This window comes from Hylobates moloch, unplaced genomic scaffold (assembly GCF_009828535.3).
Source record: "Hylobates moloch isolate HMO894 unplaced genomic scaffold, HMol_V3 SCAFFOLD_20, whole genome shotgun sequence".
NCBI classification, from domain to species: Eukaryota; Metazoa; Chordata; class Mammalia; order Primates; family Hylobatidae; genus Hylobates; species Hylobates moloch.
Genome location: NW_026652295.1, coordinates 32854452 through 32880559, shown reverse-complemented (window position 1 = coordinate 32880559; position 26108 = coordinate 32854452). Strand labels below are relative to the sequence as shown.

General features: G+C 41.5%; 1 protein-coding gene across 1 annotated transcript in view; it reads left to right on the top strand.

The window, feature by feature from the left end:
* NUDT3 (nudix hydrolase 3) overlaps positions 1–26108 on the top strand; it is a 108346-nt gene that overhangs the window by 45170 nt on the left and 37068 nt on the right. The window contains exon 2 of the mRNA XM_032141770.2: positions 6573–6683. Coding sequence (XP_031997661.1) covers positions 6573–6683 — 111 coding nt within the window. The remainder of the gene's footprint in view (positions 1–6572; positions 6684–26108) is intronic.

Sequence of the window (26108 nt, the reverse complement as noted above, 5' to 3'; positions counted from 1 at the left end):
TGGTCTCAATCTCCTAACCTCATGATCCACCCACCTCGGCCTCCCAAAGTGCTGGGATTACAGGCGTGAGCCACCACTCCTGGCCTGTTTCTGTTTTTTTTGAGACAGGATCTTGCTCTGTCACTCAGGCTGGAGTGCGGTAGTGGGATCATAGCTCACTGCAGCCTCGACCTCCTGGGCTCAAGCAATCCTCCCAACTTGGCCTCCCCAGTAGCTGGAACTGTAAACGTGCACCACCACGCCTGGGGTTTTTTTTTTGTTTTTTTTTTTTTTTTAGGGTTTCTGTTGTTGTTGCTCTTGTTTTTTGAGACAGGGTTTCATTCCCATTGCCCAGGCTGGAGTGCAGTGATGTAATCTTGGCTCACTGTAACCTCCTCCTGGGCTCTAGCAATTCTCCTGCCTCACCCTCCTGAATAGCTGGGACTACAGGCTCACACCATCGTGCCCGGCTATTTTTTTTTTTTTTTTTTTTGCTGTTGTTTGTAGAGACGGGGTCTTGAACTCCTGAGTTCAAGTGATCTGCTCACCTCAGCCTCCCAAAGTGCTAGGATTAGAGGCATGAGCCACTGCACCTGGCCTAATTTTTTATTTTTATTTATTTATTTTTTTTGGTAGACATGGGGGTTTTACTATGTTGCCCAGGCTGGTCTTGAACTCCTGGGCTCAAGTGCACCTCCTACCTCAAGCCTCCCAAGTAACTGGGACTACTGGGTTTACAGGTATGAGCCAGTACGTCCAGGCAGGTATCTCTTTTCATTATCACTGTGGTATCCTCAAGCTAAGTATTTCTCACTCTGTATAATTACTCTTTTTTGGTCTTTCACTAGATACTCAGTTCCTGTAGGGCAGGGACTATGGGTTTCTTTTATATTTAAAAAATTTGTATTAAGCACTATTTAGCAAAAAACCCCACAACAATTTCTAAGAAATAAAACAATGGTGTTCCTGCTGTATTTCCCCCTCCCTTCATTAGGTTTATCATTCCCACAGATTTCTTTATCATTTCACTGCACACATGTTGCTAATCAATACAATGTTTTTTCTTCTGTGCCCATGTGGAAAACAAGTTGTCACTGCACCACCTGTTGATTTCTGCCTGCTCTACAGAGCCACCTATATCATGAATCCAAGAGTCTATCTATGGGTGGGTGTGTTCTGTAGTTCTGTTTATCCACCTCTGCATAGATATCACCTGTCTCAATGACTAAAGCTTCAAAAAGGTCTGATACCTGGTCAGCTGGTTTCCCATTTTGATCTGCCTGCAAACTGCAGTGTATTTAATCTCTTCATCTCCAGTTCCTGGCTCATGATGATACTTAATGAACATTTGTTGAGTAGGTAATTTTTCCCCTTAGTGTGTTATTTTTGAAATCTTTTTGGAGCTTTTGCACTTCATTTCTTTTTCAGATAATTGTATATGTCAAAATCAAATTTCAGAATAAGAATTTACTGATCAGAACACCATTTAGTACTTTATATGATAGGAAGGAGTAAAACCCCATTGGCTAAAGTAAAAAATTTTTGTGGGTGGGCACAGTGGCTCATGCCTATGATCCTAGCACATTGGGAGGCTGAGACAGGAGGATTGCTTGAGGCCAGGAGTTCAAGACCAACCTGACCCATATAGTGAGACCCTCATCTCTAAAAAATGAAGTTTAAAAAATTTAAAAATTAGCCGAGCATGGTGGTGTGTGCCTATAGTCCCAGCTACTCGGGAGGCTGAAGCTGGAGGATCTCTACAGCCCAGGAGTTTGAGGCTGCAGTGAACTTTGATCCTGCCACTGTGCTTCAGCCTGGGCAACAGAATGAGACCCTGTCTCTACAAAAAAAAACAGAAACAGAAACTTTTTTTTTTTTTGTAGTAAATTTTCAAAAGGTTGTCAAGGAAACTTACCGAGGAGAGCTATTTACCAGTAACAGTGTTTGCTTTGAAGTGTGGCTACAAACTAATGAGGCTTGCTTCCTTCAGCCTCATTATTGTAGTCTTAGTTTATATAGTCATGGTTGAATGTGCAAAGCAGTAACGCTAGATTTACTAATTAGTATTTCACATTGATTGAAATTTAGAAATTGAATGCTTATACTTTGTCAGAGGTTTCCTTTTCTTTGCTTTATCTTTGAAATATTCGTGCAAAGGTTTTTCTTTTGGACTGTAACTTCATTGGATGGCCTTAGTCAGCCTTTGAAGCAATGCTTAGGTTTATAATAGCTGGCAAACACTTTACCGGGAAGTAAGGGAAGAAAGACTGTGTGTTGTTACTTATACAAGTCACTGGAGGATTAACCCATTTTACTACCTTTTCTTCTTGAATCTTTTTGTAGTTGGACAAATATGACTTAAATGCCTTTGTCTAGAGTCTTTGGAGGGCTTTTTTTTTTTAACCTTGTAATTCGAATTAACTTACATGCTTATATTTGGGTTTATTTTCTTTTGATAAGGAATGTTTTAAAATGTAAAATTGGTCACAGTTACTGAAGAGAATGAGTGTGGCAGTAGTTTTATGATTTAGTAATATAAAACTTGGCCAGGCGCGGTGGCTCACACCTGTAATCCCAACACTTTGAGAGGCCAAGGCGGGCGGATGACCTGAGTTTGGGAGTTTGAGACCAGCCTGACCAACATGGAGAAACCCTATCTCTACTAAAAATACAAAAATTGGCCGGGCATGGTGGTGCATTCCTGTAATCCCAGCTACTCGGGAGGCTGAGGCAGGAGAATTGCTTGAACCCGGGAGGTGGCGGTTGTGGTGAGCCAAGATCACGCCATTGCACTCCAGCCTGAGCAACAAGAACAAAACTCCGTCTCAAAACAAAACAAAACAAAAGTAAGGATAACCTTCTGGAAGATTACACCATTGAGGTGTAGACTGTGGGGGAAAAAAGTAGTAGCACTGACTCCCTTCAGCTTTTTTTTTTTTTTTTTTTTTTTTTTGAGACAGAGTCTCGCTCTGTCACCCATGCTAGAGTGCAGTGGCACAATCTCGGCTCACTGCCAGCTCCGCCTCCCAGGTTCACGCCATTCTCCTGCCTCAGCCTCCCGAGTAGCTGGGACTACAGGCACCTGCCACCACGCACGGTTCATTTTTTGTATTTTTAGTAGAGACAGGGTTTCACCGTGTTAGCCAGGACGGTCTCGATCTCCTGACCTCGTGATCTGCCCACCCCCCCAGCCTCCCAAAGTACTGGGATTACAGGCGTGAGCCACCACGCCTAGCCAACTCCCTTCAGCTTTTAAAAAATGACTGTGATCAGCTGGGCGTGGTCGCACACCTATAATCCCATCACTTTGAGAGGCCCAAGCGGGTGGATCACCTGAGGTCAGGAGTTCAAGACCAGCCTGGCCAACATGGTGAAACCCCGTCTCTACTAAAAATACAAAAAATTAGCCGGACGTGGTGGTGGGCACCTGTAATCCCAGCTACTCGGGAGGCTGAGGCAGGAGAATCACTTGAACCCAGGAGGCAGAGGTTGCAGTGAGCCAAAGTTGCGCCACTGTACTCCAGCCTGGGCAACAAGAGCAAAACTCCATCTCAAAAAAAAAAAAAAAAAAAAATACTGTGATTGCAAAACTAATTTTCTTTTTTTAATTGAAATGAAATTCACATAACATAACATTAGCCATTTCAAAATGAACAATTCAGCTGGGCACAGTGGCTCACACCTGTAATCCCAGCACTTTGGCAGTCCGAGGCGGGCAGATCATGAGGAGATCGAGACCATCCTGGCTAACACGATGAAACCTCATCTCTACTAAAAATACAAAAAATGAACCAGGCATGGTGACAGGTGCCTGTGGTCCCAGCTACTCGGGAGTCTGAGGCAGGAGAATGGCGTGAACCCAGGAGGCATAGCTTGCAGTGAGCCGAGATTGCACCACTGCACTTCAGCCTGGGCAACAGAGCGAGACTCCATCTAAAAAAAAAAAAGGAACAATTCATTGGCATTTGGCAATCACCATTTCATATCTACTTTCTGAATACTTTCATTTTCCCCAAATAAAACCCTGAGCCTGTTATGCTCATTTTCCGCTTCCCCCAGTTCCTGGTAACCACCAATCTGGTTCCTGTTTCTCTGGATTTGCTTATTCTGCGTATTTCATATACATGGAATCATACAATATGTGGCCTTCTGTGCCTGGCTTCCTTCACTTAGCATGTTTTCAAGGTTCATCCATGTTGAAGCATCTATCAGTAATTTTTTAATGGCCACATTTTGTTTATTCATTCACTCTTATTGGATATTTGAGTTGTTTTTACCTTTTGGCTATTGTAAATAATGCTGCTACAAACATTTGTATGGAAGTATCTGTTTGAGTACCTGTTTTTAGTTCTTTTGGTTATATACCTAGCAGTGGAGTTACTAGATCTAATGGTAATTTTATGTTTAACTTACTGAGGAACAACCAAATTGTTTTCCACAGTGGCTGAATGAACCATTGTACATTCCTGTGAGCAATGTACGAGGGTTCCAGTTTCTCTCTATCCTTGCCAGCACTTCTTATGCTCTGTTTGGTTGACTGAATTATAGCTGTCCTAGTGGGTATGAAGTAGTATCTCATTTTGGTTTTGCTTTGCATTTCCCTAATGACTAATTATGTTTAGCATCTTTTCATGTGCTTATTAGCCATTTGTATATCTTCTCTGTAGAAATACTGTTTACCTTTTTATTGTTTTAGATACTGGACCTGTATTAAATATATAATTTGCAGATATTTCCTCCCATCGTGTAGGTTGTCTTTTCACATTCCTGATTGTGTCCTTTGTTACACAGAAGTTTTTAATTTCAAAAAAGTCCAATTTATCTTGTTTGCCCTTTTGTTGCTCATGCTTCATATCTAAGAATTTGGCGTATCTTGCCAAATTCAAGATCATGACATTTTACCCCTGTGTTTTCTTCTAAATGTGTTATAGTTTTAGCTCTTACATTTAGGTTGTTGGTCCATTTTGATTTTGTATAAGGTCTGAGATAGTCCAATGAGAGGATTTTTTTTTTTTTTTTTTTTTTTTTTTGAGACGGGGGTCTCACTCTGTGGCCTAGGCTAGAATGCAGTGGCTTGATCATAGCTCACTGCAGTCTCGAGCTCCTGGGCTCAAGCAGTCCTCCCAAGTACCTGAGACCACAGGGTGCACCACTAAGCCTGGCTAAATTTTTTTTTTTTTTGTAGAGACGATGTCTCATCATGTTGCCCAGGCTGGTCTTGACCTCCTGGGCTCAGGCAGTCCTCCTGCCTTGGCCTCCCGAAGTGCTGGGATTACAGGTGTGAGCCATCACACCTAGCTCTTGTAGTATCTTTTAGCTGAGTATATATACATATAAACCAAAAACTACTGTGGATTTCATAGTATTTTAAATTATTTTGCATTGTATTAATCAAAGCAGAGCTTATAAATATGTTTGAAAAATAGTACTTGTAAGTTTAAGACAATTTTTCAGTCCATGGTGTATATATTAGTGACTGAGTATGGATTCATGGATTTCCTTCCCATAACACCATGATCGTCTCTGAATCTACAGATGACATATTTTGTAGATGAGCATCAGAAGAATCTCTTATGACAGGAACAAGAGGGACTGAGGATGAAGGTAGAGTTTCCAAGGGTCCATAGCTGCAGAGACCTCAAGGAAGAGGCTGGCGATGACTGGAATGTCAGTAACTAGAAGGCAGTGGTGGAATCTATAAGGGCCAGAGAGGAAGTAGCATTTCATTTGAGGCAACAAGGATGGTTGCAGAGTTTGGTTTGTAGGCTCACAGGTCATCATCAGAAAGTAATGGTTTTTAGGGAGCAGTTGAAGATTCCTTTAGTTTTGGAAATAATGCCAACTCAACTCAGCCTCCAAACAGGGAGTCCAACTAACTTTGTTTAGCATCTTTCCTACAGAGAGGGGTAAGTAAGGAAAAGGAACTAGGCAAATTCTAGATTTTTATTTCAACTCTGACCAGAATGCTGGCTAAGTCTTTTAAAAAAGTCCAGTTTTATTTTAGCTGAAAATGTGATGAAAGGAATTTTTCTACTTCTCATGTGGCCAAGAGAATTAGGGTCCCTTAGAGTCTAGGGTGCTGTACTGTATTGGCCTGTGGCCATCTGATGGAGCAGGAACTGGGATACAGCTCCCAGTTCATGGGTGAGAAACTTGGAGGGAAAGTGTTGGACCACGATGGCAATCATGGCCAAGGGCCTTTTGTCTTCTGGCCAGCTTTTTCAGTGCTGACAGGCTCATCAGTGACAATCCTTCTTTTTTTTTTTAAGTGTTTTATTCACCTTGTCATGTCTGTGTTCAAAGGGCTCTAGCAAAGGGAACAAGGAGGGGATAAATAGAGAAATAGAGCAGGTAATTGAGTGTCTGAGGGGAGTGTAGAGATAATGGTCTTCAGATGCCCTTCTGCTTTTACTGGCTGATTGCCTACTTTTTCAAATAGAAACGAAAGCTACTTTGCAAGAAGTGATTTGGGAAGGCATAAACAAAGAATGGGTCTTGGTTACTTTGATGTTTGTGGTGTTTAAACTCTGAATTTGTGTGGATGTGTCTTTTTTAATTTTTAATCCCCCCATGCAACCTTTGTGACTTAACAGGTGCTACTCGTGAGCAGTAGTCGCCATCCCGACAGATGGATTGTCCCTGGAGGAGGCATGGAGCCTGAGGAGGAGCCAAGTGTGGCAGCAGTTCGTGAAGTCTGTGAGGAGGTATGCATGGAGAAGAGAGGGCACAGCTGTGCCTCGTCATCATGAACTTGTCCTATCTGTGTAGTTCTTTAATATATCAGCAGTCACTGAAGAAATATACAGTCACAGAAAAAGGGCAATGAATGGTTATCCGGTCCCTCCTTTATTACCGGGTGATGGTGTTGTGACATGGTAATGTTAACCGGCACTCTATGCCAGACTTCCCATGACTTTTTATGCCAGACTTTTGTTACTTCCCATGGATTTCTTCCAACACTGCCTGTTTCCTGTGGCACAAAATCAAGAAGCAAATAGTTCCTGACCTCTAAGGAGTAAGAGGAACAGGCAGCATTAGTATAAATGACTCATTGTCATTAAGCTTTGGAGGAGGCCCTTGTTTTCCTGTGCTTACTGCACCCTAGCCATGGAACTGTGGCTAAAGCAGTGATTCTGTTAGCCAGATACTGTTAATGGTACAACTTGAGAGAGAATAGTATCTTCTTTTTTATTTAGTCACATGATGTTCCACGTACATGTGTTGAGTTCCTGGGCCATGATATCCTACTAGATACTCCAGAATAAATAGAAGAAGTAAAGTCATGGACCCTTAGTTCTCTTATTTCAAGAATTTACAGTCTGGGAGAAACTGAGAAACAGATTGCAATTCAAAACCCAGAGAAACGAACTATTGTTTTTCCATAGCCTTTTGTGGTGACACCATGCTCTGCTCTTCTTGTTGTCTCATTTAGGACTTATAACTCAGTTGTGTAAGCTTTATTGCCCCAGTTTACTCGCCCTGGCCACATAGGTAGTGCTTTTGAAATCCATTTCCTTGTTCCAGAGGGAATATAAGATTGATTCTAAGAACATATAAAAAAGCACTTACAACAAGTCTAATTCTTATGTTTCTTTTGGATCCAGCTTTTGGTGAAGTGCTCTTAGAATAATCTTACACTTGGAATATCTAAGGAATTCTTTCCTCACTCTGAATTCCTACACTTACATTTGCTTATGTCACTCTCATCGTAGCATCTGTTTTACACCCATAACTAGATTGTTCTCTCTGAGGGCAAAAATCACATTTCCCATCAAAAATCCTTACTTTCCATGCCTAGTACACAGCTAGGTGAACAGAAAGTAATTAATACATGCTTCTTTGATAGATGGAACAATGGTTGAAACAATGCAGATGCTGAAAAATACCCTAAATGGAAATTGTCAGAGTATAGAAAGTGATAAACATTGACAGAGAGGATGTGAGAAGGCATTCTTACAGTGGGTTGGTAAGGAGGCTAAGCCGGGTAGAACCAAATGGAATCAAGAGAGGGTGTAATGAAAAGAACATTGATGTGGGAATCCTAGTTTCTGTTACTGTCAGTTAATAGCTGTGTGACCTATGAGAAAATAACTTTAAACACCCTGGACTTTTGTCCTTCATTTGAATATCTTCCTTTTTACTCCATCATGGAGGGAGGGGCGGGGAATATGAGGTTCAAACGAGAACATGAGTATGAATGTCCTTTGTGAATTATGTATCACTCTACCACTTAGGATGTATGCAGCTGAAAATAATACTATACCCCCTTACTGTTCTGTAACAGGCGTATTATATCACATAATAAGAAGTCCCAGGTTGGCTGACTCAGCAGTATTAAGAGCCCAAGTGCCTCCTGTCTTTCTGTTCTGCCATCCTTGGTACTTTGGCTTTTGTTCGTGGGCTTGTCTCCTTGTAGTGACAAGATGGCTATCACAGCTCTATCCTTACACATTCTTTTCAAATGCAGGACACAGAGTTTCACCTCATGGGTCTCTTTATTTGAGAGAAAAGAAATTTTCCCCAGAAGGTCCCCCAGCGTCCCCCAGAGTTGTTTCACATGCTTGTGCTTAAACTTCCTGGCAAAGGGAAAGTCAGTTCCATGTTTAAACTACTAGAGCCTTCACTGTCTAGGATTTGACTTTGAGAAACCTCTTAGACTTTAAAGCAATTTAAAAGCATGGCCAATAAGAGAAGATAAAATGTTTATTTTGTTAGAAATTTAACTTATATTGGAATGTGCTAATATATGTTTACTCTAAAAAAGAATGGATAGATAATATATAATTTTAGAGTGAGAAAAAATTTATTATACAGGCCATACAATCTCTGTCACAGCTATTTAACTCTGCCATTATAGGGCAGAAGTAGCCATAGACAGTACAATACATAAACAAATGGGCCTGGCTATGTTCCAGTGAAGCCTTATTTATAAAAACTGTGGTGAACCATAGATAATCCCTGGTTTAAGCTCTTGCTACTCAGAGTGTGATTGATGGACCAGCAACATCAGCATCAGCCAGGAGCTTGTTAGAAATGGAAAATCTCAGACCCCAACACAGATCTACGGTATCAGAATCTGATTTTAATAGGACCTCTGGTGATTTTGAGATCCTGCTGCAGTAGAGTATTGAATTCTTGCCAACGAGTGTTTTGAGAATTCCTCCTGATCGATCTGTGGAGAGAAATGCTCTTTGAGGGATGAACTGTGGTTTGGTGGTCTCCACACCCATTCCAATACTCTTCTGACATGGAGAGACTAGAAAGCTAAAAAGCACTTTTCCTAAACTCAGGTAAGGAATGCAACTAAGTCTCCTTGATGATATTTAGATATCCCCAATACAAAGCACTTGTACAAGATTGCTTTAGTCACAAGGAGGGCATGTTCTGAGAGCAGCAGGCCCATCTGTTTTAGTGGCACGCATTTAGACAAAGGAGATAATGGTTTTGGAATTGGCAGCTATAGTGTTAACTTCCTAATTTGGCTGGTGGCTTTTATTTGGCAGCTTCCTGATCCACCCCAGAGATAGCAACTCCCGTGGCAGTCCAGTTCTGCAATGTGGTTTTAAGAATTGTTCTTGGAACCTTGGCCTGTGTTTCTTGAGCTCTCCCAGTGATTCTGTAAACTATTTTTATCCCTTAATAAATCATTATCTTAAACTAATCAAGTTGGATTCTGTTGTCTGCAATTAAGAATCTTGACCCAACCAGATTCCCTGTGAATGATAACAGCTGCTTTAGTTATATCAGACATTCTCCTCTGCTTGGCCTTGCTAACTCATCAAGGAATTGAGATGTCTTTGCAAAGCATCCCCCTCTATAGAAGAGTATCCAGTGGCCTGTGAGAGAGCTGTCTGACCTACAGTGTGTCAGTAGTTTAATCAGGCAGACCTGTTTCTGTGGGAAAGTGAAGCTGTGACAGAATCCAGTTCAGAATCTGCCTTCCTCATAGCTGTTTACTGATTAAGTGTTATTTGTCCGTTCAACAAATATTGAGTGCCCATCCATCTTGCACAAAACACTGGGCCACAAATTGGGGATATAGAAATTTGGGTTTTGCCATCATCACATAGACTTAACATCTCACCAAGAATACAGAGTTAATAGGAAACTATAATTTGAAAATTAAACTTTGAGGGAACAGTTTGTACAGCATGCCGGGGTACTTGTTGGCAGAGTAGCCAACTCTGGCACAAAAGACTGGCTCCTAGGAGAATGTCTGGATGGTTATAGACCTGCTCATTTAAGATTTTCCCATTTTGGAGGGACTTTGGGGATGCAGTAGGTAGTGTGATGATGGTCTTATATATGATATCCCCACATAAGGGAGATTAGATAGAGGAGGGGTGAAGTAGCTGGTGAGCTTTTCTTTACTCTGAAGCAGAATTGGGTTCCCACTTTCCTGTCAGACCTGGGATAATGCGGAATTAGAAGGGTGTAGACACGCCCTGAAGGGCAGGTATGATTCTGTACTTTGCATCCCTAGACCTAAGGGCACCAGAACCTTTGCCTGACTCTTTCTATAGGAACTCAGAGTTTGACTGTTCAAATAAGTGTGGTAGGGCCAGTTGGTGGGCCGAAACTGAATAATTTTGATTTAAATCCAGTTGGCTTCTGTAGGTGCTAAGGTGCTTAAGGCAAAAATGGTGTTTGAGAGTGACCATGCAGTTGTGTATTCAGACAGATTGTTACAAGACCTGAAATGGAGTGATGGTTCTGCAGTAGAGAGAGAGGAAAAAGTTCAAAGACCTTGTGCAGAGACTTGATACTTGGTTTTGGGAGTTGTGGTTGGAATATCTCTGGCAGTTCTACTTTTGTAGAGCACATTTGGAATTTGTGTCTGCTTCAGGAAAGCTGACCTTATTTGTTGTCACTGTTGCTGTTCTGTTTTTGGGTGTTACAGTTGAGAGTTGTCCCTGGGTTATACAAGTGCAGCTAAGATATAGAAAACCAGATGTTTGCAACAGGAAATGTATTGAGGGAGTAGGAAGGATATAGGGTACTGTACTTTTGTTTCCTGGAAATTGCATACTATCCTGTAGGTCAAAGGGAGAATAGTGTGAAATGGGAATAAAATGATCGTGAAGCAAGGAAAGAAAGATGCAGCACAGATAATTAAACTACACTCCTCATGTTTAGTATCTTACCTAGCTCCTCTCTTGAAGGAATCCTGATCTTGAAACTTTATTCTCTCAATAATACTGGAATAAAGTATGCGATACGACGATGTGATTCTTCTCTGACTGCAGGCAAGCTCTGCCTGCCGTTCTCAGCCTTAAAGAATCCTTCCTGACTTTGAGCTAATTTTTTTTCTGCAGTCAGAGGAGAATCATATCATCATATCCCATATTTTATTCCAGCATTATTGAGAGGATAAAGAAATGTCTGTGAACTGCTTTGAACTTTAGAATAAGTATCCAAATAAAATGTACAAACAATAAAAATAAGGGAACATGTCATTACAAAAACAAACAGTTCAGTGGCTTCCATCAAAACAGAATGAAAGAAGTGGATTTTCCAGTTTTATCAACAGAGAATTAGACTTGAAATCAGAGACTTGAAATGTTGATAGATGTCTTTTATTGTCCTTGAAGGGAAGCTTTTGTAAACAAAGCACTATTTAGAGATTTGCTTAGTTTTCAAGATGTTTATGCTTTCAGATCTGATTTTTTATTTGTAAACGTAGGAGCTTTTTTTTTTTTTTTAAGACAGAGTCTTGCTCTGTTGCCCAGGCTGGAGTGCAGTGGCGCGATCTCGGCTCACTGCAAGCTCCACCTCCCGGGTTCACGCCATTCTCCTGCCTCAGCCTCCCCATTAGCTGGGACTATAGGCGCCCACCACCGCACCCGGCTAATTTTTTTTGTATTTTTAGTAGAGACGGGGTTTCACCGTGGTCTCGATCTCCTGACCCCGTGATCCACCCGCCTCGGCCTCCCATAGTGCTGGGATTACAGGCGTGAGCCACCTCGCCCGGCCAAATGTAGGAGATTTTAATAGCCACTTTTTGAGGGGCTTTGTGGATAATACCTCTATACCAATTAGTTGAAAACCTTCAGATGTTTCAGATTGCATTTATACATTTAATATATTTGATTTTTTTAAGAACTTCAGTTGTCCTACTTAAAAAAAAAAACTTTATAAAGCTCTTCGATGAAAAAAAGTCTTGTGAAAAACTACTACAAGTAAACACAGGGGGAAGCACTTTAGGACATTGGTCTGGACAGAGATTTTATAGGTAAGACCTCAAAAGCACAGGTAACAAAAGCAAATACAGACAGATTGGATTGTATCAAACTAAAAACCTTATGCACAGCAAAGGTAACAACAGTGAAGAGACAGTCTACAGAATGGGAGAAAATATATGCAAAATATTCATTCAATAAGGGATTACTATTCAGTATATACAAAGAACTCAACAGCAAAAAGAATCCAGTATTAAAATGTGCAAATGATGTGAATAAATGTTTCTCAAAAGAAGACAGATGGCCAAAAAATACATTGAACAAGGCAGGGATTAGGAGCAGCAACACCCCTCCCAAACTCCCCCATCCCACTCACATGTGTATATAACCTTTTGTTTGTTTGTTTTGAGACAGAGTCTCGCTCTGTCATCCAGACTGGAGTGCTCACTGCAACCTCCGCCTCTGGGTTTCAAGCGATTCTCCTGCCTCAGCCTCCCAAGTAGCTGGGATTACAGATGCCCGCCACCATGCCCAGCTAATTTTTGTATTTTTAGTAGAGATGGGGTTTCACCATGTTGGCCAGGCTGGTCTAAAACTCCTGACCTTAGGCAGTCCACCCGCCTCAGCCTCCCAAAGTGCTGGGATTACAGCCATATTATGCCCAACCAGATTTATCATATATTTGTATACATGTAGCAAAATGTCACTGTACTTCATAAATACTTAAAATTATTATGTGTCAATTAAAATTAATAATAAAAACATTTATAGCCAGGCCTGGTGGTATGGGCCTGTAGTCCCAGCTACTGGGGAGGCTGAGGCAGGAGGATCACGTGAGCCCAGGAGTTTAAGACCAGCCAGGGCAACATAGCAAGACCTCATCTTAAAAAACAAAAAAACAGGCCGGGCGCGGTGGCTCACGCTTGTAATCCCAGCACTTTGGGAGGCTGAGGAGGGCGGATCATGAGGTCAGGAGATCGAGACCACGGTGAAACCCTGTCTCTACTAAAAATACAAAAAAAAAAAATTAGCCAGGCGTGGTGGCGGGCGCCTGTAGTCCCAGCTACTCAGAGAGGCTCAGGCAGGAGAATGGCGTGAACCCGAGAGGCGGAGCTTGCAGTGAGCCAAGATTGCGCCACTGCACTCCAGCCTGGGCGACAGAGCGAGACTCCGTCTCAAGAAAAAAAAAAAAGAATTTGCCCCCCCCCCCCCACCCCGGGGGCAAAAACGAGACCCCTCCTAAAAAAAAAAAAAAAAAAAAAAAAAAAAAAACCACGGCATTTTCAAAGAAAAAAACACTCTTTTTTAACAAACTCCTGTAAATCTCATATATTACACTTAGAAATAAGATGTTTTAGAGTCTTTAAATATTCCCATGCTATCTATAAGCTTCTTAAGATTTTTAACTTAAGAGTCAGAAATAAATTATTCAACTATATTTTTAAAATTTGAGGCCACAGGACTGCCAGCCATAATAGGTAACATTCTTGTAAGCATTACAAAATCTTAGATTATGTCTGGTCTCCTTAACACAAAAATACTTATGTGGTAATAAACATTATAATATTTAAGACTAAAATATTATAAATTATAAAATACTTATTGATTCCCTTAAACATTTTTATATTTAATTCTAAATGTTTCTAGGATTGAAAGATGCTTACCTGCTGAAGAAACTGAGCCTTCCTATTAAATGAGGCCACGACTCTTAGGTGACCTGATAGGGCATGCTGACCCTGTTCACCTTTGCTTCATCAAAACTCCATAACATCACAAGGCTGGGGGTCATGGAGTTCACACAGCATGAATCAACATAGCAAATTTAGTGCATCAACATGAAGGTTACTTCATTCATGAAATCTTTGTGATTCCTTCTAGTAGGTTCACTCATGCTGTATGTTTCCATTGCAGTCTGTATTTCTAGCACTGTAGTATTGTTCATGCTTTATTGATGTTGCTTGTTTAATTATCTGTCTTTTGTGCTAGACTTCATACTCGGTGTAGTCTTCCCTCCCTCCCTCCCTCCCTTCCTTCCTTCCTTCCTTCCTTCCTTCCTTCCTTCCTTCCTCTCTCTCTCTCTCTTCTTTGTTTCATTTTCTTTCTCTCTCTCTCTCTCTCTTTCTTTTTTCTTTCTCTCTCCTTTTTTTCTTTTTCTTTTTCTTTTTCTTTCTTTTCTTCCCAGGCTAGAGTGCAATGGTGTGGTCATAGCTCACTGTAACCTCAAACTCCTGGGCTCAAGCCATCTTCCTTCCTCAGCCCCCTGAGTAGCTGGAACTACCGGTGCATGCCAACATGCCTGGCTAATTTATTATTATTTGTTAGAGACAGGGTCTTGCTATGTTGCCAAGGGTCTCCTAGCTTCCAGCCCCTCCTCCCTCAGCTTCCCAAAGTGCTGGGATTACAGGTGCAGGCCGTTGTACCTGTTCCCCATTTTTTCTTTTTTCTTTTTTTGAGATGGAGTTTCACTGTTGTCGCCCATGCTGGAGTGCACGATCTTGGCTCACTGCAACCTCTGCCTCCTGGGTTCAAATGATTCTCCTGCCTCAGCCTCCCAGGTAGCTGGGATTATAGTCATGCACCACCATGCCCGGCTAATTTTGTATTTTTAGTAGAGACGGGGTTTCGCCATGTTGGCCAGGCTGGTCTCTAACTCCTCACCTCAGGTGATCCACCTGCCTTGGCCTCCCAAAGTGCTGAGATTACAGGTGCGAGCCACCGCCCCTGGTCCCGTTTTTTCTTGCTCATTGTCGAATCTCCAGTGCTCAACACATATCTCAAGTGCTTAGTAGAGTGCTACAATTATTGACCTAACTATTAGAACAGCTACAGAAATGCACCCGCAATGTGCCCTTTTAGGTTGTCAGAAATAGTCATACTCTCCAAATGCCTCAGTTAAGTGAGGAAAACATGACATTGTCACAGCAATTGCCCAGCCAAGGCTGTACAAAGCTGGAAACTTGGGTCACAGTGCACAGGCAGGCATCACTCGTGGCAGGTGGAACAACAGTGGAAAGCAGAGTGGCTCAAGGAGCCTGGTCACACGCCAATGGCTCAGCCCCCCACCCTCTTCCACTGCGGAGGACCTGCATATCTCATCTCTTCTCAGCCTCCTAGCTTACTGCTTTTATTTTGTGTTTTTCGTGTCTTATGCAAAACTTACCCGTCTGTTGACTCTGTATTCAGCCTTCCTAAGAGAGGACCTGATTGGTTTTGCCTAGTGACAACTTCATGTAGTATACCCCTTTGAGCAGAGCTGCCAGGTCACATCATCAGCTTCTGGCTATTTTGAAAATGTCTACCTTACCTTTGCATCAGTTGCTGATTTTTAATTCTCTTAGCTGTGCTCAGAGTAGTGAAGTCACGTGCTATAAAAGCATGGCAATCCATGGTTAAGTACCATCTGCAGCACCTTTTCCAAAGGTCCTGTGTATGTAGTAGGAACTGTTACTATCTACATTTTACAGGAGAGAAAAGGCTGAGGTTGAGTGATTTGCCCCAACAAGTTGTGTCCAGCCTAATATGCTCAAGATAAGATTTGAATCCAGGACATCTTTCGTCCCTGACACTCCTAATGTTATGGCTCCTTGAAAGATGTACACCAAAATGTTTTCAGTGGTTATCTTTATGTTAGTTCATAGGTTATCAAGTTCTCTGCATTGAGCATATGTTTCTTTTGTTACTAGAAAAAGTTTTTATATAAACATGAAAGGATTGAGATTATTCAGTAGTTTATCATGGCATTGTCAGTCCTAGGTCTCATTAAATTCCACCTGTTCTAAAGCTTTGTTCAGCCCAGCTTAAAAATTTTAGCATATTGGCTGAATTTCAGAAACAGATAAATCTGAAGCATTTGACACATTAGCAATCACATTTAAGGAGAGGCCTAAAATATTCCCTTTTGCAAATTAGCTTCCTTTTTTAGCTGCTTGTGGTCAAAATCCTATTAGAGTGACCCCTTACAGGGTTAGGGGAACAGGCTTGCTCCTATGGCCTGCCATGGGCTTTAGTAACAGTGCTTCTTTAGACTAGGGCAGCAGAAGCTGTGTGAGCCAGCCATGTGATAGTCTTTCTGTAATAAAAAAGAAAAGCACCTCTTTGTATGATCTCAGAGCTATTCTTTCTTGCTAATTCAGTGGGAAAGGTAAAACTCTTGTTTGACAGGGGAAAAAAGGGAAGCTGTGTCTGAAACTGTTCTGTCTTCTCTTCGTCTTACATTCCCATTTCCTTTACCTTTTCTCACCTCAGCCATCCCAAGAGTATTATCACAAGAATAGAGAACATCCAAAAACAGAAACAGGAGGAGAAAATTATGTGCGTAAAGTATAGCCATTCCTTGGTATCCATTCCTTGGTATTGGTTTCAGGACCCTTGGTGGATATAAAAATCTGCACATGCTCAAGCCCCTTATATAAAGTGGCAGAGTATTTGCATATGACCTACACATATCCTCACATATACTTTAGATCATTTGAATCTTATGCTACCTCATGCAATGTAAACACTATGTAAATACAGTTGACCCTTAAACAACGGGGATTGAACTGCATGGGTTCATTTATATGTGGATTTTTTTCCAGTAAAAGTTACACCATTATACTGAGTGTGCCTGCCTTTCCTGCTTCCTCTTTTACCTCCTTCACTTCTGCCCCTGAGGTGGCCCCTGAGACAGCAAGACCAGCCCCTCCTCTTCCTCCTCCTCTTCCTTAGCCTACTCAGTGTGAAGATGACGAGGAAAAAACGTTTACCAGGCTCCACTTCCACCTAATGAATAGTAAATATATTTTTTCTTCCTTATGGTTTTCTTAATAACATTTTCTTTTTCTAGCTTTAATATAAGAATATAGTAAATAATACACACAACATACAGAATATATGTTAATCAACTATTATTGGTAAGGCTTCTGGTCAGTAGTAGATTATTAGTAGTTAAGTTTTGGGGGAGTCAAAAATTACATACCCACCGGACATGGTGGCTAGAGGCTAGGAGTTTGAGAACAGCCTGGGCAACATAGTGAGACCCTATCACAACAAAACACAAAAAATTAAAAAAAAAAATTAGTTGGGCGTGTTGACACATACCTGTAGTCCCAGCTACTTGGGAGGCTGAGGAGGGAGGATTGCTTGAACCCAGCATCAAGGCTGCAGTGAGCCATGATTGTGCCAGTGCATTCCAGCCTGGGTGACAGATCAAGACCCTGTCTGTTAACAAAAAAAAAGTATACACAGATGTTTGACTGCGTGGGAGTTGGCACCCTACCAACTTGTTCAAGGATCAACATTATTCAAGGATCAACTGTAGTTATACTATATTGTTTAGGAAATACAAGGGAACAAAGTCGGTACGTGTTCAGTACAGATAAAAATTTTTTTAAAAATTCTCGATCTGCAGTTGGTTGAATCCACAGATGTGTAGTGCACAAATACGGAGGGCCGACTGTATTTGTAGTCAGCCTGATAGTTTGTGACACAGCCATTGCTTTTTTAAAAAGTGTGGTTAGTTCTCTGTGACTTCCTCACTTCTATCCTGATAGTACTTCTGTGCTACTCCTCTGGCTCATGCCACCTGTTGCTTTGCCATAGAAACAGTCCATCTTCAGGTTGGTGATGTCTGCTTAGATTTCCCTGTATCTTTGCTGCCCTCCCTCAAGTTTTTGTACAAGTTACGTATGTACAGTATTATACATAAAATAAAAATTCCACAGCATGTTTTACTTAATTAACCTTCATTAAAGAAAGTTGTAAAAGAAAAAAAGAAAAATCCAGCAGGTCATGGACAACTTAAAAAGAAAGTGGAAAAAAGAAAAAAGGAAGTTTGAAAGTCTAAATACCTTAATGTAGAATAATTGAGGTTGCCTTCCTAATGGCACCGCAAGAGTTCAGAGCTGCTCAATTATCTCTAGCCTTGTTAATCTATCCGCAGTCTATCAAGAAGTTATTTTAGGCCAGGCGCGGTGGCTCACCCGTATTATCCCAGCACTTTGGGAGCCCAAGGTGGGTGGATCACTTGAAGTCGGGAGTTCGAGACTAGCCTGGCCAATATGGTGAAACCCCGTCTCTACCAAAAATACAAAAGTTAGCTGGGTGTGGTGGCATGTGCCTGTAGTCCCAGCTACTCAGGAGGCTGAGGCAGGAGAATTGCTTGAACCTGGGAAGCAGAGGTTGCAGTGAGCCAAGATCGTGTCATTGTACTCCAGCCTGGGTGTCACAGCGAGACTCCATCTCAAAAAAAAAAAAAAAAAAAAAACCAAAAAAAGTTGTTTTAACTCTTCTTGATTCCATTTGTATTTTCTTTTCTTTTTTTTTTTTTTTCTTTTTGGAGACAGAGTCTTGCTCTGTTGCTTAGGCTGGAGTGCAGTGGTGTGATCTCAGCTCACTGCCACCTCCACCTCCCTGGCTCAAGTGATCCTCCCACCTTGGCCTCCTGAGTCGCTGGGACTACAGGTAAGCATGCACCACCACACCCGGCTAATTTTTGTATTTTTTGTAGAGCTGGGGTTCCACCATGTTGCCCAGGCTGGTCTCGAACTCCTGAATTCAAGCGATCTGCCCACCTTGGCCTCCAAAAGTGCTAGGATTATAGGCATGAGCCACCACGCCCAGCACCATTTGTATTTTCTAATAAGAATGTGGAAAATGCCATAGTGAACTTTATTTTAAAAATATGTATCTTCTACATTTATGCAGCCAACAGACACATGAAAAAATGCTCATCATCACTGGCCATCAGAGAAATGCAAATCAAAACCACAATGAGATACCATCTCACACCAGTTAGAATGGTGATCATTAAAAAGTCAGGAAACAACAGGTGCTGGAGAGGATGTGGAGAAATAGGAATACTTTTATGCTGTTGGTGGGACTGTAAACTAGTTCAACCATTGTGGAAGACAGCATGGCAATTCCTCAAGGATCTAGAACTAGAAATACCATTTGATCCAGCCATCCCATTACTGGGTATGTACCCAAAGGATTATAAATCATGCTGCTATAAAGACACATGCACATGTATGTTTATTGCAGCACTATTCACAATAGCAAAGACTTGGAACCAACCCAAATGTCCATCAGTGATAGACTGGATTAAGAAACGTGGCACATAGACCATGGAATACTATACAGCCATAAAAAAGGATGAGTTCATGTCCTTTGTAGGGACATGGATGAAGCTGGAAACCATCATTCTGAGCAAACTGTCACAAGGACAGAAAACCAAACACCGCATGTTCTCACTCATAGATGGGAATTGAACAATGAGAACACTTGGACACAGGGTGGGGAACATCACACACCAGGGCCTGTCATGGGATGGGGTGGGGGGAGGGATAGCATTAGGAGATACACGTAATGTAAATGACGAGTTAATGGTTGCAGCACACCAACATGGCACATGTATGCATATGTAACAAACCTGCAAGTTGTGCACATGTACTCTAGAACTTAAAGTATAATAAAAAAAAAATTTTTTTTTAATGTATCTTCTTATCCTAATTCCTGTACCATGTATTCCCTGTCCCTGCAAAAGAGTGGTTGTTCTTGGCTGGGCACGGTGGTTCACGCCTGTAATCTCAGCACTTTGGGAGGCCAAGGCAGGCGGATCACCTGAGGTCAGGAGTTCGAGACCATCCTGGCCAACATGGTGAAACCCTGTCTCTACTAAAAATACAAAAATTAGCCAGGCGTGGTGGCAGGCGCCTGTAATCCCAGCTACTTGGGAGGCTGAGGCAGGAGAATCGCTTGAACCCAGGAGGTGGAAGTTGGAGTGAGCTGAGATCGCACCATTGTACCCCAGCCTGGGGGATAAGAGCGAGACTTCATCTCAAAAAAAAAAAAAAAAAAGTTGTTCTCATATATATATATATATGTATATATGTGTGTATATCTATGTATATATGTATTTTTATGTATATCTCTCTCTATATATACACACACACATAGCAACCAGAAGGCTCCATATGGTATCTCAGAACAGTATCTAACAGGAAAGCAAAATTTCATGTTTCATGTTATACAAGAGTAGAACACGTAAAAAATCTGTGACTACTTGGGAGTAATTTAAGATAATCATTGTTACCCATTTTTTAGTTCATAAATGTTTGGCTCTGGAGTGGGGAAAAAAAGTGAAGGCACAGTATGACTGTTTTGTATTTTCATCGGTACCTTTTACTCAGCCTGAGCAGTTGTGAATAAAAGTGGAGTGTAGGCTATCCTAGGATTTATCAGAGAAATAACATGCATTTTTAAAACCCAGAACTTTAATCACAAAATATATATCATTTAGTAGCAAAACTTTATGAGTAATATATTAAGGATACTTTTGGTCATTTCAACATAAGTAAAGCAGTTTGGGGAATTATGAGGAAGTAATATGGTCAGGGGTCTGCAGCTCATAAACTTGTCAGGAAGGGGACGGGCGGTTGACAGTAAGTACACCTCTGACAAGTTGGGTACAGCTGTAGTCCCAGCTACTTGGGAGGCTGAGGAGGGAGGATTGCTTGAGCCCAGCATCAAGGCTGCAGTGAGCCATGATTGCACCAGTGCATTCTAGCCTGGGTTACAGATCAAGACCCTGTCTGTTAACAAAAAAAAAATATACACAGATGCTTGAATTAGGATAATATACAATCTTTTTTGTACTTTCCGTTTTTTCATTCTACTAGGAACATGTATTATTTTTATAATCGGAAAAAAATGGTAAGCTATAGTGGGCACTAGCTTAATCAAGTGATCAAACTAACTTGGCTACACTAATACGCTAATGGTAGTTAAGTCCCAACGTGTATCCATACATCAAAACATCATGCTGTACACCATAAATGTATACAATTTTTATTTGTCAGTTAGACCTAAATAAAGATGGGGATGAGGGGAAGACCCAGTGTGATTAGATCCTCTGATGTTTCAAGAGAAACTTGAAAGCTGGATTCTTGGCCGGGCTTGGTGGCTCACTGTGGGCGGAAGATTACCCAGGTGCCGAGGCAAGAGACTGAAGGCACAAACTGTTTCAGTATAATAAAGAAAATAGTTAGAATAAGAATTGTTATCATACAAATTAGATATAGAGACGATCGTGGACATTATCAATCAGCATAAGCATTATTAATCATTAGCTTTTAATATTACTGTTTGTTGTATTACTAATATAACCAAGGAATAACTGGCGGATATAGAGTCAGGCGCTGAAGGGACATTGTGAGAAGTGACCAAGAAGGCAAGAGGTGAGCCCTCTGTCACGCCCGCATAAGGACTGCTTGAGGGCTCCTTGGTCAAGCAGTAACGCCAGTGCCTGGGAAGACACCCGTTACTTAGCAGACCGCGAAAGGGAGTCTCCCTTTCCTTGGAGGAGTCAGGGAACACTCTGCTTCACCAGCTTCTTGTGGGAGGTTGGATATTATCCAGGCCTGCCTGCAGTCATCTGGAGGCTTAAACCCCTCCCTGTGGTGCTGTGCTTCAGTGGTCATGCTCCTCGTCTACTTTCATGTTCCTCCCATACTCCTGGTTCCTCTTTGAAGTTCTTAGAAGATAGCGGTAAAAGAAATAGTTAAAGTCTTAAAGTCTTTGATCTTTCTCTCTTCTTTTTTTTGAGACGGAGTCTCGACCTTATTGCTAGGCTGGAGTGCAGTGGCGCGATTTCGGCTTACTGCAACCTCCACCTCCCAGGTTCGAGCGATTTTCCTGCCTCAGCCTCCCAAGTAGCTGGGAATACAGGCGCGCGCCACCATACAAAAAACAAATAATTTTTTGTATTTTTAGTAGAGACAAGGTTTCACCATGTTGGCCAGGATGGTCTTGATCTCTTGACCTCGTGATCCACCTGCCTCGGCCTCCCAAAGTGCTGGGATTACAGGTGAGCCACCGTGCCGGCCTGTCTTTGATTTTTCTGATAAGTGCATAGAAGAAAACGCTGACGTATGCTGTCTTCCCTCTCTGCTTCGGCTACCTGTAAGGGAAGGGCCCCCTGTCCTATGATCATGTGACTTGCTTGACCTTATCAATCACTTGGATGACTCACCCTCCTTACCCTGCCCCCTTGTCTTGTATACAATAAATATCAGTGCACCCAGCCATTCAGGGCCACTACCGGTCTCCGCGTCTTGGTGGTAGTAGTCCCCTGGGCCCAGCTGTTTTCTCTTTATCTCTTTGTCGTGTGTCTTTATTTCTTATGCTCTCTCGTCTCTACACACAGGGAGAACACCCGTCAAGCCCTGTAGGGCTGGACCCTACATTTCACGCCTGTAATCCCAGCACTTTGGGAGGCCACGGCAGGTGGATCACCTGAGGTTAGGAGTTCAAAACCAGCCTGACCAACATGGTGAAACCCTGTCTCTACTAAAAATATGAAAATTAGCTGGGCGTGGTGGCGGGTGCCTATAATCCCAGTTAGTCAGGAGGCTGAGGCAGGAGAATTGCTTGAACCTAGGAGGCAGAGGTTGCAGTGAGCTGAGATCACGCCGCTGCACTCCAGCCTGGGCGGCAGACCAAGACTTTGTGTCCAAAAAAAAAAAGCTGGATTATCATGTAAGATCTTCTGATTTTTCAGTGTGGGCAACCAGTTTAAAAAATCAGTTTTTAAAAATGTTAGAGTAATATCTACATATGGATTAAAAAGACAACAACAGTAGTAGGACTGAAAGGCTCATAGTGAAAAACAACCAAAGTATGTGTTAATTAAATGAATGAACTGTGTTCCGAATTTTAACTTTATTTTAAACTGTAAATTGATAAACTCCAACCTCTTAGAAGATAGTTTTTGTTTTTTTGTCTCTGAAAGCAAATAAAGGTTTTTAACCTTGGGAATATTTTACTGTTAAATAAAAATGTTAAAATTAGAAAGTGTATCTAGATGTAAATTGCTGTAAGTCAGGAGAGACCATGAGTTGCTCCCGTTTGTTTAAAAGCAGGCTTTATTTAGATGGCATTCTCGAACTTCCATTATTTAATTTTTAAAGGATTTTAAATCACATGAATATGAATTCCTAATAACAATGTACATGTATGGCCTATGGCCTATGGCTTTATCTTTAAAATCAGAACTAAAATAGGCAAATAATTTTTCTGTATGTTTGACATTATAGAGTTGGGGAGAAAATAAGCATAAATATTTATTATATACCAGCTATATTCAAGTTCCTGAGCTAGAAGCTACAAGGGACGGTGATGTGATAGATGCCACTTTCCCTAAGACAGATTATGTGTTTGTCAACATTGCCATGTCTGTCAGCACTACCGTGTCTTTATTTTTACTTGGTAAGAAGACAGATATTTTTAGCTCCTTTGGTCACAGCACTACAATATATAAGAATCATTGTGTCTTAGTACATTATATGTGAGGATCTTATTCTGATAATTTATTCTTTTTAAAGGATTTAGTGGGAAATGTGGCTCCGTAGTAAAAATTTCAGGAAAGCCTTTGTTCACCTAACATGAACATATATTTTTGTGTGAGGAAGCATCTTTATTCCGCCCTCCTAAGAAAACTCATACACAAAAATACAGCAAAAGAAGTTAAAAGCTTATCCTTAGAAAAATAATTTTGTCTGGGTGCAGTGGCTCATGCCTATAATCCCAGCACTTTGAGAAGCCCAGGTGGGAGGGTCACTTGAGCCCAGGAGTTTGAGACCAGCCTAGGCAACAAAGGGAGACCTTGTCTCTACAAGAAGTTTTTAAAAATGAACCGGATATGGTGGCTTGCACCTATAGTTCCATCTACTCAGGAGGCTGAGGAGGGAGGATTACTTAAGCAGTTTGAGGCTGCAGCAAGCTATGGGCAACAGATCAAGACCCTGTCTCTTTAAAAAAAGAAAAAAGAAAAAAATTGATTATATAAAGTGATCAGAGAAAGCATATCATGTTTTAATGTAGAAGGTGGTATGAGGCAGTTTTACATTAGAAGACAGAATGAATCCCATAGATCTCTGGCATTACCTTTCAAGCCCTTAAGTAAATCGGTATTGAATCTCCTGTTTCTGGCAGCTGAAAACTCAGAAAGGGCCTTCCCTCTCAGTTACAGTTCAGGGATGAAGGCAAACCTTGACATAGACATAGCTTCCAGTGAAGGGCCTGGCTGAGATGCAATTGTGATGATTCCTGTGCTCAGCTTTTGCTCTGTGCTCACGTGGCCGAGTGTAATTCAACACTGGCCCCAGAGCCATATTCCTAGTAGAACTGCCTCTCTGTCTTTTCAGAGAAACGTCTCTGCTCTGAGGCTGTTACTAAATGGTAAATGGCTGTCCCTTGGTTATTTCTATGATTACTTCTAGAGTCATCCTTAATATGATTGACTTTTTAGTGACTGTCATTCTGGTGTTTGCAAAAATTCATGGTAGATACTATTGACTATATGAAAAGTGGTATTCATAATGTTATTACATATTTGTGTCAGTGACCATTTTAGTTTTAAATATATAGGTGCTTTTGACTAAGACCATTAGAGTGATTTGTAAAGTTTTAACCCTAAAAATGGAGACATGCTGGGTGCAGTGGCTTATGCCTGTAATCCCAATACTTTGGGAGGCCAAGGCAGGAGGATCACTTGAGGCCAGGAAGTCAAGATTACAGTGAGCTATGATCATGCCACTGCACTCTGTCCTGGGCAACCAAGTGAGACCCTATCTCAGAAACAACAACAATAACAAAAAACTATATAAACAAGGCTCTTATTCTGAAGGCTTTTTTTTTTTTTTTGGAAGCGTAATGTCGCTCTGTTGCCCATGCTGGAGTGCAGTGGTGTAATCTCAGCTCACTGCAACCTCTGCCTCCTGAGTTGAAGCCATTCTTCTGCCTCACAGTCTCCTGAGTAGCTGGGATTCAAGGTGTGTGCCACCATGCCAGGCTAATTTTGTATTTTTAGTAGAGACGGGGTTTCCCATTTGGCCAGGCTGGTCTCAAACTCCTGACCTCAGGTGATCCGTGCACCTCGACCTCCCAAAATACTGGGATTACAGGTGTGAACCACCACGCCCAGCCCACTCTGAAGGCTTTTAAGTGCTCCTTGTAAGCACTTAGTGATGCTATTAGTGTATTAGTGTAGCCAAGTTTGATCACTTGAGTAAGCTAGTGCCCACTATAGCTTACCATTTTTTTCTGTTCATAAAAATAATACGTGTTCCTAGTAGAATGAAAAGACAGAAAGTGCAAAGAAGATTATATATTACCCTAATTCCATGGCTAATTATTTTTTCCGAACTTTTCAATCATGAAAATTTTCAAGCATACAAGAAAGATTCAAAAATAATACAATAAACACTATACCTTCTTCTAAATATAATATCTTTTGACCTTTTGCATACTCGCTTTTCTATATTGTTACTTTTTTGGCTATTCCATTTGAATGTAGAGTTGTAGATAGTGTGACACATCACTCTTAAATTCTATTCTTTAGCATGTATTTCTTTTCCTTTTCTCTTTTTTCCCTTCTCTTCTCTTCTCTTCTCTTCTCTTCTCTTCTCTTCTCTTCTCTTCTCTGTTTTTCTTTTCTTTCTTTGGAAAGGGTCTTGCTCTGTCACCCAGGCTGGAGTGCAGTGGCATGATCACATTTTTTTTTTTTTTTTTTGAGACAGGATCTCCCTGTGTTACCCAGGCTGGAGTACAGTGGCGCAATCTCTGCTTACTGTCACCTCTACCTCCCAGGCTCAAGCAGTCCTCCCATGTTAGCCTCCCGAGTAGCTGGGACTACAGGCACAAGCCACCACACCCAGCTAATTTTTGTATTTTTTGTAGAGACGGAGTTTCACCATGTTGCCCAGGCTGGTCTTGAAATTCTGGGTTCAAGAGATCCACATGCCTTGGCCTCCCAAAGTGCTGGGATTATGGGCCACTGTGCCCAGCCTGTCTTTCTTTGTGCCTGCCCACCCTTCCTCCCTCTCTTTCCTTCTTTCCATTTTAAAATTTAGATTTGAGGGATACATGTGCACATGGGTATATTGCATGTTGCTGAGGTTTTGGCTTCTAATG